This window comes from Stomoxys calcitrans, chromosome 4, assembly GCF_963082655.1.
Source record: "Stomoxys calcitrans chromosome 4, idStoCalc2.1, whole genome shotgun sequence".
NCBI lineage: Eukaryota > Metazoa > Arthropoda > Insecta > Diptera > Muscidae > Stomoxys > Stomoxys calcitrans.
This window is the reverse complement of record NC_081555.1, coordinates 18,588,152-18,599,826: the sequence shown is the minus strand read 5'-3', so window position 1 is coordinate 18,599,826 and position 11,675 is coordinate 18,588,152. Positions and strand designations below refer to the sequence as shown.

Sequence of the window (11,675 nt, the reverse complement as noted above, 5' to 3'; positions counted from 1 at the left end):
TTTATTAGCTCTCTCACAGTCATCAAAAACAAAACATGGGGTTGTTGGGGTTGGGTGCCGCGCCAAAACCCGCCAAATGAATATATAGACCAATCACGACAATATAGAGCCATATGTTTGGGGAGACGCCCCAGCCCAAAATAACTCCCTATTATATTAAAGCTAATGGGGTGGAAATTGATTGTTTTTGGGAAATTGATATTCATTATCGGGACAAAGACCCTGGGGTCCAGTCCATCTCCAAACACATCTTATTTACCGATCATGCCATTATGGGGCTTATATGAAATATTTTAGAAATTAGAGCACGAATCTTATATTTACTTTAATGACCACCCCCGAAATACCCCCAAAACGGGAAATATTTACCAATACGGTAATTTAGGACTCAAAAGAAAGACATTTGGGAGTAGAGTAAAAATTTGCTCAGGAACCGAACAGGGGCAAACTTCTCACACATTAATCAGTTCTTTCCGATTCAAGTTTAAACTCAGTGATAAGGGACCTTTTTTATAGCCGAGTCCGAAATGCGTACCACAGTGCGACACCTATTTAGAAAAAATTTTTTACATGACCTTGCGTGGCGTGGTACCTCGCCAATGTCGTCAGCATTAAGAGGGGATAACCACCGCTTTAAATTGTTTTCGATGTTCTCGCCAGGATTTGAACGCAGGCGTTCAGCATCGTAGGCTACAGTTGCACGAAGTCGACATCCAGGGCGAAGTCTCCCCACCCTAAAAATAAAATTTTTAGAAAAATTTCTATAGAAAATAACTTTTGATCAAACTTCTATGCAAATAAATTTTTGATCAAATTTTCTACAGATAAACAATTTTGACAAAATTTTCTATACAAATAAAATTTTGATAAAATTTTATATATAGAAATAAAATTTTGAAAAAATTTCTATATAAATAAAATTCTACCAAAACTTTCTATCTAAAATAAAATTTTACCAAAATTTTCTATAGAAATAAAATTTTGATAAAATTTTCTATAAAGATTTTTTGACAAAATTTTCTAAAGAAACAATTTTTTTTTAAAGATATTTCATTTTTTAATTTTACTTTTTCGCCTGCCAACCTTTTGATTGAAACCCAAACAATGACATTGACCATTTAGAAGGTTGTTTCAATGATACCTGCACCCCAACTTACAATTGCTAGAAAATCATTGCTAATGTGACATTCATACATAAATATTTGGCTACGTAGAGGACAATTGTTAGAAATTATGTGAACAAAAATTTATTTGTTGTCTTGTTTACATTACCAATGTCATTGTTTCCCTTGCCATTAAACCATGGGTGGTTATTCATAAACTCGTATATGTGAAAATATTCTCAGGGCAACAATCTTTTCCAAATAAATCTTCGTAATGAATGAATGGATGACATTGAATTTTCTCAATTCATATATGTGGGGTCAGGTCGATGGTTAATGGCCTAATGTTGTGTTGGTAAACATGCCATGTTTCATTGAGATATGAGTCAAATTAATTTTGGGTAAAATATATTTGAAAGATGCACTAAAAGCATTCAAACTTACCGGTATGGTGGTTATCTCGAAAGGCTAGGTGAAAAGGTTATAAGAATGTAATAAGTGTTAAGTTATGATACTCTTTAAGCTTTGTCTTTTGCCTAACCTTCATTTCATAAACAAAACCTTTCGGTTAAAGACATAGAACTTTCACCCACAAAACGCAATTAAAAACGTTTGCTCACTTTTCTTTCTGCTTTCTTTTTTTTACTTCCGTTTGAATAGCTCAAAGTCTTATACAAAAAAGAATTTGTTTTAATAAATAAAGAAATGCATGGACACAGATACTACAGTTGTGTTGTGAATTCACAACAAAATAATTGTAATATGTAAAAATCTTTAGAATAAGATCTTAACTAATGAAAACCCTATAGATATATATGTATAATGATGCGGTGGGTGGTGGTTTGGAATGCTCATACAAAGTATGCATCTAATTGAGCCATCTTATCTTTAGGCTGGCGAGCACCTCCGCGGCCTCTGCCGCCGCCACGCCCGGTTTTACCTCCTCTTCCGCCACGAGTGCCGCCACGACCACCACTGCGTATATTTACAGGCCTTGAGGCTACGGCACGATGTTTCTCTACTAGATTGGCAAAATCTGTTGAACAGAATATACAGCCGGATTTTTCTTCAGAGCCATCCTTGAACTTGGTTTTATCCGATTTGTAAACAACATTTACTGTTTGGGCTCCACATTCACTACATTTATCATCTGTAATTAAGGAAATTTGTCTTAGAAGCAAAAACAATAACATAACGAAAAATAGCTTGCCTTCCACAGTAACTTTGGTGGCTCCTTTAAAACAATTGATTATAACATCACATCTATTGCAGCCAAATTTCCAACTAGGTGCCAATGTGCAATCTAATACCAAAACTCCTGGATCACATTCCACACATCCAGATATACCCAGTGTGTTCTGTGAATGGGGGCAGGTGGGATGGGTACATGAGTTGCAACCTGCATTCTTAGGCATATCCCTAAATGGAGGATGGTTGTAGCAATAGGGGCAGAAGGGATATGAGCGACCTTTAGCCCCCGTGGTAAATGCGAGCAATTCGAAATCATCCAAGGGACATTTAAATTCGCGATACACTTTGACATTGCCCCCATTAGGTAACGAGTATGTCTCATCACACTGCGAACAATGAAGACGAGCCGGTTTACTCTGTATGTATTTCATATAACGGCGGCACTTTCCGCAACGTGACAAAGATTTTCCCGATTCGGCCAAAGGCGAGAATGATACCTCAAATAAACTATCCATGTTGGAAATATTCTTGACAAAATATAGAAATTTCAAACGGAAAATCTCAATGGCATGTTTAAGAACAGCATTAAAATCGGCAGATCCTTTGGAGATGAGATTTAACATTTTTTCCACCTCAGAACGCATCGTGGGTAGAACCAGTTCTGGATCAATCTGAAAAGTAACAATGAAATGTTAACCTTAATCATATATGTAAAATCAATTATCTCTTTGAAAATACCTTTTGATAACCATGTACCAAAACAATACCCAAATTGGTGGGTATTAATTTACGACCACTCTCAATGGTCACATAATTACGCTGGCATATATTATTAATATGCACGGGTATTGAGGCATCCGTGCCAATGCCATGCTGCTCCATTAGCGTAATCAATTCAGCTTCAGTTAAATAATCTGGCGGCGATGTTTGACTTTCACACATGCGTACATCATTTATGGCAACACGATCGTCTTGTTTGAACTGTGGTATGGCTTCATCACGTCCAAAAGCCTGCCACGTCATAACTTTGGTAAATCCTGGATCTAACAGAACATTGGCAGTGCAGGTGAAAGTTTCAGTGGCCACTTTCAGTTTGACAGTTGTGGTGCGATATTTTAAATCTTTTGAGATTGTGCCAAGAAAATGGCGACAAATGAAATCGTAAACTCGCCATGTATCTCTTTCGAAGTCATTTCGTGATGCTAATTTCATTGGTGTTATGGGAGGATGGTCACCGGCATCTTTGCCTTTACGTGGGGGATTGAAATCGCTTAGAATCTCTTGAGCTTCGTTTCCAAATTCCGATGAAGGCTTTAAAATGTGAAGAACCGCACTGCAAGTAAAAGTAAAGAAAACATATTTAATGCGTTTTCGAATGTAAGTTGTATGTTCCAGCATACTTTAAATCAAAATTGGATGGATACTGATTTGTTTCTGTACGTGGATAACTTATGTAACCTTGTGTGTAAAGGCGTTCGGCAATTTGCATTGCCTGAAATGGGCCTATGCCCAGGCCAGAACTGCAAATACGCATAAGTTCCACAGTGTTTAAAGCCTGTGGACGAACCTTGGCTTGCTCCTTAGAAGATACGCTTTCAATGCTAAAAAAGACAGAACAAGAGCATTCGATGCAAACTTTTTGTTTTTGAAGAGTTTCACTGGTGTGGTCTACTTACATGCCTTCCTTTTGCGCTTTTACCAAATTTAATAGCATTGTTCCTATATCCTTCTTAAAAACTCTCCCACGATTCCACTCAAAAGGAAATTCCGGCTGACCAGCAGTCAATTGCAAGTACCAAAAACTCTCCGGCTTAAAAGTCTGTATATCATCGTGACGTTTAACACAAAATCCCAAGGTAGGTGTCTGACAAGGGCCATATGAAATCAGAGACGAGTCCAAATCACCATAACGTCCTTGGAAGAATTTCGTTTGAAATCTGGTGAAGGCACAACCAATGCGTAAATCCAATTCCTGGCGGGCGTCCACAGACTTGGCTTCATTTTCATTGGGATAACCCAGAGAGTTCATGGCACCTTTTATGTCCTTTTCCGTAATAGCCGAAAAGTGCGCCCTGTATGTGACACTCTTACTATAAACATTGTTTATGGAACGAGACACACATTCCATTACTTCATAACAAATATTTTCGCCTTCCTTATCACAATCGAGCCACAACACCAAGTAATCACATCCTTTCGCCTCCTGGGCCAAGAAACTTGGCATATGTTGCTTGGCATTGGCTTCCTTCTTTTCAGTGGGGCAGCCAAACAGCTCAACAGGATCCACCCGGTCCCATGAATTGTACTTGCCCACAAAATCCAAGGACATGACATGACCACATACCGAAGTCATGCGGAACAAAACATTGGAGCCTTTAAAATCCCCATTCCATTCATGTGAGGAGCAAGAGTTAATCGTGCCTGCAAAAGTAAAAATTGCAATGTTTTCATGGTTTTGTAATGACATCACTAGCTAATATTAACCTTTTCTTGAGTGGCTTTTGCCATTTGACAATATTTGTGCCAGCGAAGCTGCCAAAGATGGTTTCTCAGCCACCATCAAAACTTTCTTCATTTTGGCAATCTATGGAATTCCACCTATGGTTAACAGATCCTTGTATGTATGTATGTAGGAATAGGTTTTCAGCAGATTGTGACTTTTTATTTAACCCAAGTACTAGTGACAGAAAAAACACCACCACACCAAATGCCGCAATTTCAGTGTGGTCAACGTGTGAAAATAGAAATTGGAATACTGGCAACACGTATTGAACATCTGTTATTCAAGTAAATTCTAACATTTCTAAATTAAAACTTATAAAAATTTTAATTTATTCTAATTTAAGAGATATTTTGATGGAATTCGGTCACATTTGGTATGGGAAAATAATTTATTAAGTGAAGAAAGAAATAAAAGTAATTACTTGTGGTAGATGATTTCAATTGCGCGTGTGCAATGTTGTAATTGGCATCATTGTCAACCATTGACGTTTGCAGTGTAGTGTTGCCATTAATCCATTAATTATTGTGATACCGGCTCGCGAATTTCAGTGTTATGAGACGTTGCTTTGGAAATTGATTTTAATTTAACTAATGGTTCAAAATTACAATTAAAAGATTTGGACATTTGTAAGTTTTATGGTAGTTATTGCTTGACATTTTCAAGAAAAAAAAAACACAAAGTATTACTAAAGGCTCCATTTAAAACATGCATGTTTTTTCACCTCCTTGTTGTGATTGTTAAAATCACATTTTTATGTTGAGATTGGTATCCTCGTTGGTATTCTCGGCCGAACGGCGCGAAAACGTTATGCTCATTTGTCATTTAAAGGCTCCAATAACTCGCATTGTCATACCGAGTATCACAGGCACTAAGTAAGAGCCAATGCCTGCCGGCCTCTTACTGAAACGAGACCGCTGATTGCCTGCGGTTGTAATTGCAGCTAGTTCGTATGGAGCATACCACTATCCGCATCTTGTGAACGCGACCGATAGCTCTCTGAACTTCTCGTGATGACGAGGAACACCACACAAATCGGAGCGCAGAGTTCCATCCTCCGTGTTTCTCGTAATTATTCTCCCCACCTTCTTCGCTGTTCTTATTGTAATAGTGAGTGTGCCCACATCCATCAACGTATCGCAGAGGCTTGCATTTCCGCCTATGACACCGAACGCCTGGGTTCGGATCCTGGCGAGAACATCATAAAACATTTTTTCAGTGTGGTTATCACCCCTTTGCGACATTTCTTAGGTATAGTACCTCATGCATAAAAGCCATGTAAAAACCTCTCCCCTAAAGAAGTGTCGGACAGCAGCACGCCGTTTGGACTCGGCTATAGAAAGGAGTTCTATCTGCACTCATTGATGTGTAACAACTTTGTCCCCGTCCCTTAATGGTTTATTCATCCTCAAATTTGCATTCGCCTTCGTCCATTCTGCTCAACAGGCTCTGCAATTTACGTGAATTGATCTGCTTTTAAGTCGAGTAGGATTGTCTCTGGGCTGCTGAACAGATAAGGTTTATCGTGTGGTCCTTGGTTACAAGTGGGTCACACATCTAGCACTGGTATCAATTGAAGCCCAACAGAAAGTGTGACGACTGCATTTGCCAGAAATTAGTTAAGCAAGAACTACCGTAGCTTATTGGGGGAGGTTAACTTTATCATATGCTATGAGCGGTAGATAGTCTCCAAGAAGAAGCCTGTTGTACATTGTTGCAATGGGTGTTGCTCAACTAACGAGTCACAATTGCTGCATAATCCCGGCAATGACCAATTGATTCATATGCCTCAACTGCTGCCTGCTTGAGGCGATCCCCCTTAAGCTCCTATTGGTGAGCAAGCTCGTTCCGGTCCGATCATTTAAAGGCGCCAATAACTCGCTTTGTCATATCGATCATCATAGGGACTCAGTATTGAAGCAAGAGTCGGTGCCGCATAGTCTCTCTGAGACTTTGCATTCGATACCGCTGCTTGGCCGCGGTTCCAATTGCAGCTACTTCGTATGGAGCATTTCACTCTTAGCTTCTCATGCTAATGATGTACACCACATAGATTATGCCTCAATTGTGAATCATGTATGACAAATGTGACACAAATATGACACCAAGGCATAGCTGATGGTCGGAATGATGGTTGACTTGCGATATTCTTCCAAGTGGCAAGGGCGATAGGAAGACTATCATAGACTTTATTTTTAGACAGGTTGTGGTTGTTGTTGAGCAGTGTGTTGTACACTGACGCGGCAGCCCTTGAAGAAAGGATGGGAATAGACTGGTAGAGACTACCAGCTGGTTGTACGAACCGGATTGACCCGATGGAGTCCTTCATCGGCAAAGGCTGCCGCCTCAGTGTACAAGACACGGCTACAACAACAACAACTTAGGAACAGCTGCAAATTTCTCACATATCAATGAGTTCAGTCCGATTCAAGTTTAAGCTCAATGATAAGCTTTTATAGCCGAGTCCGAACGGCAAGCCATAATATAAAAGTTGCTATGAAAAAAATAATAAATGTATTTTTTTAGCAAACAGACTTACTTTAAATTTTACATTTTTTTTGCGTTTTTCTAAAATAAGCTAACCACTTATGAAAAAAATTTGCTTAATTTTTTCGAATTTCGATCATTTTCCAGCATTCCGCAGTTAGAAATTCGAAAAAGATTCGTACAATAAACAAAATTACGTAAAATTTCACATTTTATTTTTTTTTTTTTTGGATTCTTTTAACAAAGGCTAAACCCTTATGAAAATTTTCAATTTTTGATGCGAAAAAAATTTTCGAGTTGAGTATACAGTATTGAAGATTATGACAAAAAAATCGGATTAGTGCAACTCCTATGTTTTTTCTTCAAAAAATAAGCTCAAAATCGCATAATCAATGACAGAAAAATGCAAAAAAAATCAACGTGAGTTTGAAATTGCTGTTGCATCTTTAGTTTTGCGAACTTCGAAATTTTGAGCACACCGTTGGATTCGTGAAGAAAATCTCTTTCCGTAATGGTGCTGGATGAAGCAATAATGTAAAGTCTTCTATGAAAAACATCACCAAAACCAAATCTTTTTTGGCGTAAAAATTCAAGGTCATTTTTAAGGTCGAAAACGCTGTAACTTCTTAATTTTTTCGAATTTCAATCATTTTCCAGCATTCCGCAGTTCGAAATTCGATAAAGATTCGTACAATAAACAAAATTACGTAAAATTTCACATTTTATTTTTTTTTGGATTTTTTTAACAAAGGCTAACCCCTTATGAAAATTTTCAATTTTTGATGCGAAAAAAATTTTCGAGTTGAGTATACAGTATTGAAGATTATGACAAAAAAATCGGATTAGTGCAACTCCTATGTTTTTTCTTCAAAAAATAAGCTCAAAATCGCATAATCAATGACAGAAAAATGCAAAAAAATCAACGTGAGTTTGAAATTGCTGTTGCATCTTTAGTTTTGCGAACTTCGAAATTTTGAGCACACCGTTGGATTCGTGAAGAAAATCTCTTTCCGTAATGCTGCTGGATGAAGCAATAATGTAAAGTCTTCTATGAAAAACATCACCAAAACCAAATCTTTTTTGGCGTAAAAATTCAAGGTCATTTTTAAGGTCGAAAACGCTGTAACTCCTTCATTTTTTCGAATTTCAATCATTTTCCAGCATTCCGCAGTTCGAAATTCGATAAAGATTCGTACAATAAACAAAATTGCGTACAATTTCACATTTTATTTTTTTTGGATTTTTTTAACAAAGGCTAACCCCTTATGAAAATTTTCAATTTTTGATGCGAAAAAAATTTTCGAGTTGAGTATACAGTATTGAAGATTATGACAAAAAAATCGGATTAGTGCAACTCCTATGTTTTTTCTTCAAAAAATAAGCTCAAAATCGCATAATCAATGACAGAAAAATGCAAAAAAAATCAACGTGAGTTTGAAATTGCTGTTGCATCTTTAGTTTTGCGAACTTCGAAATTTTGAGCACACCGTTGGATTCGTGAAGAAAATCTCTTTCCGTAATGGTGCTGGATGAAGCAATAATGTAAAGTCTTCTATGAAAAACATCACCAAAACCAAACTTTTTTTGGCGTAAAAATTCAAGGTCATTTTTAAGGTCGAAAACGCTGTAACTCCTTCATTTTTTCGAATTTCAATCATTTTCCAGCATTCCGCAGTTCGAAATTCGATAAAGATTCGTACAATAAACAAAATTGCGTACAATTTCACATTTTATTTTTTTTGGATTTTTTTAACAAAGGCTAACCCCTTATGAAAATTTTCAATTTTTGATGCGAAAAAAATTTTCGAGTTGAGTATACAGTATTGAAGATTATGACAAAAAAATCGGATTAGTGCAACTCCTATGTTTTTCTTCAAAAAAATAAGCTCAAAATCGCATAATCAATGACAAAAAAATGCAAAAAAATTCAACGTGAGTTTGAAATTGCTGTTGCATCTTTAGTTTTGCGAACTTCGAAATTTTGAGCACACTGTTGGATTCATGGAGAAAATCTCTTTCCGTAATGGTGCTGGATGAAGCAATAATGTAAAGTCTTCTATGAAAAACATCACCAAAACCAAATCTTTTTGGCGTAAAAATTCAAGGTCATTTTTAAGGTCGAAAACGCTGTAACTCCTTCATTTTTTCGAATTTCAATCATTTTCCAGCATTCCGCAGTTCGAAATTCGATAAAGATTCGTACAATAAACAAAATTACGTAAAATTTCACATTTTATTTTTTTTGGATTTTTTTAACAAAGGCTAACCCCTTATGAAAATTTTCAATTTTTGATGCGAAAAAAATTTTCGAGCTGAGTATACAGTATTGAAGATTATGACAAAGTGCAACTCCTATGTTTTTTCTTCAAAAAATAAGCTCAAAATCGCATAGTCAATGACAGAAAAATGCAAAAAAAAATCAACGTGAGTTTGGAATTGCTGTTGCATCTTTAGTTTTGCGAACTTCGAAATTTTGAGCACACCGTTGGATTCGTGAAGAAAATCTCTTTCCGTAATGGTGCTGGATGAAGCAATAATGTAAAGTCTTCTATGAAAAACATCACCAAAACCAAATCTTTTTTGGCGTAAAAATTCAAGGTCATTTTTAAGGTCGAAAACGCTGTAACTCCTTCATTTTTTCGAATTTCAATCATTTTCCAGCATTCCGCAGTTCGAAATTCGATAAAGATTCGTACAATAAACAAAATTACGTAAAATTTCACATTTTATTTTTTTTGGATTTTTTTAACAAAGGCTAACCCCTTATGAAAATTTTCAATTTTTGATGCGAAAAAAATTTTCGAGTTGAGTATACAGTATTGAAGATTATGACAAAAAAAATCGGATTAGTGCAACTCCTATGTTTTTTCTTCAAAAAATAAGCTCAAAATCGCATAATCAATGACAGAAAAATGCAAAAAAAATCAACGTGAGTTTGGAATTGCTGTTGCATCTTTAGTTTTGCGAACTTCGAAATTTTGAGCACACCGTTGGATTCGTGAAGAAAATCTCTTTCCGTAATGGTGCTGGATGAAGCAATAATGTAAAGTCTTCTATGAAAAACATCACCAAAACCAAATCTTTTTTGGAGTAAAAATTCAAGGTCATTTTTAAGGTCGAAAACGCTGTAACTCCTTCATTTTTTCGAATTTCGATCATTTTCCACCATTCCGCAGTTCGAAATTCGAAAAAGATTCGTACAATAAACAAAATTACGTAAAATTTCACATTTTATTTTTTTTGGATTTTTTTAACAAAGGAAAATTTTCAATTTTTGATGCGAAAAAAATTTTCGAGTTGAGTATACAGTATTGAAGATTATGACAAAAAAATCGGATTAGTGCAACTCCTATGTTTTTTCTTCAAAAAATAAGCTCAAAATCGCATAATCAATGACAGAAAAATGCAAAAAAAATCAACGTGAGTTTGGAATTGCTGTTGCATCTTTAGTTTTGCGAACTTCGAAATTTTGAGCACACCGTTGGATTCGTGAAGAAAATCTCTTTCCGTAATGGTGCTGGATGAAGCAATAATGTAAAGTCTTCTATGAAAAACATCACCAAAACCAAATCTTTTTTGGCGTAAAAATTCAAGGTCATTTTTAAGGTCGAAAACGCTGTAACTCCTTCATTTTTTCGAATTTCAATCATTTTCCAGCATTCCGCAGTTCCAAATTCGATAAAGATTCGTACAATAAACAAAATTACGTAAAATTTCACATTTTATTTTTTTTGGATTTTTTTAACAAAGGCTAACCCCTTATGAAAATTTTCAATTTTTGATGCGGAAAAAATTTTCGAGTTGAGTATACAGTATTGAAGATTATGACAAAAAAATCGGATTAGTGCAACTCCTATGTTTTTTCTTCAAAAAATAAGCTCAAAATCGCATAATCAATGACAGAAAAATGCAAAAAAAATCAACGTGAGTTTGAAATTGCTGTTGCATCTTTAGTTTTGCGAACTTCGAAATTTTGAGCACACCGTTGGATTCGTGAAGAAAATCTCTTTCCGTAATGGTGCTGGATGAAGCAATAATGTAAAGTCTTCTATGAAAAACATCACCAAAACCAAATCTTTTTTGGCGTAAAAATTCAAGGTCATTTTTAAGGTCGAAAACGCTGTAACTCCTTCATTTTTTCGAATTTCAATCATTTTCCACCATTCCGCAGTTCGAAATTCGATAAAGATTCGTACAATAAACAAAATTACGTAAAATTTCACATTTTATTTTTTTTGGATTTTTTTAACAAAGGCTAACCCCTTATGAAAATTTTCAATTTTTGATGCGAAAAAAATTTTCGAGTTGAGTATACAGTATTGAAGATTATGACAAAAAAATCGGATTAGTGCAACTCCTATGTTTTTCTTCAAAAAAATAAGCTCAAAATCGCA

At 35.9% G+C, this 11,675-nt stretch overlaps 1 protein-coding gene across 1 annotated transcript; it reads right to left on the bottom strand.

Moving 5' to 3' along the window:
* Positions 1 to 1,723: 1,723 nt before the first annotated feature.
* LOC106087111 (DNA topoisomerase 3-beta) lies at positions 1,724 to 5,055 on the bottom strand. The gene is made up of 6 exons (XM_013252032.2): positions 4,779 to 5,055; positions 3,971 to 4,715; positions 3,695 to 3,895; positions 3,033 to 3,627; positions 2,314 to 2,965; positions 1,724 to 2,253 (listed from the first exon to the last, which is right to left on the bottom strand). Exons 1-6 carry the CDS (start codon positions 4,867 to 4,869, stop codon positions 1,955 to 1,957), a joined length of 2,583 nt encoding a protein of 860 aa, XP_013107486.1. The 5' UTR covers positions 4,870 to 5,055; the 3' UTR covers positions 1,724 to 1,954.
* Between the last annotated feature and the right edge of the window lie 6,620 nt (positions 5,056 to 11,675).

What these genes read in the sequence shown, in the direction of transcription:
- LOC106087111 (XM_013252032.2), bottom strand. Translation starts at nt 4,869, where the DNA reads ATGAAGAAAGTTTTGATGGTGGCTGAGAAACCATCTTTGGCAGCTTCG. An exon ending in AAAGCGCAAAAGGAAGGCAT is followed by an intron (nt 3,896 to 3,970) that starts GTAAGTAGACCA and finishes TGTCTTTTTTAG; the next exon opens with CATTGAAAGCGTATCTTCTA. An exon ending in CCATCCAATTTTGATTTAAA is followed by an intron (nt 3,628 to 3,694) that starts GTATGCTGGAAC and finishes TTTTACTTGCAG; the next exon opens with TGCGGTTCTTCACATTTTAA.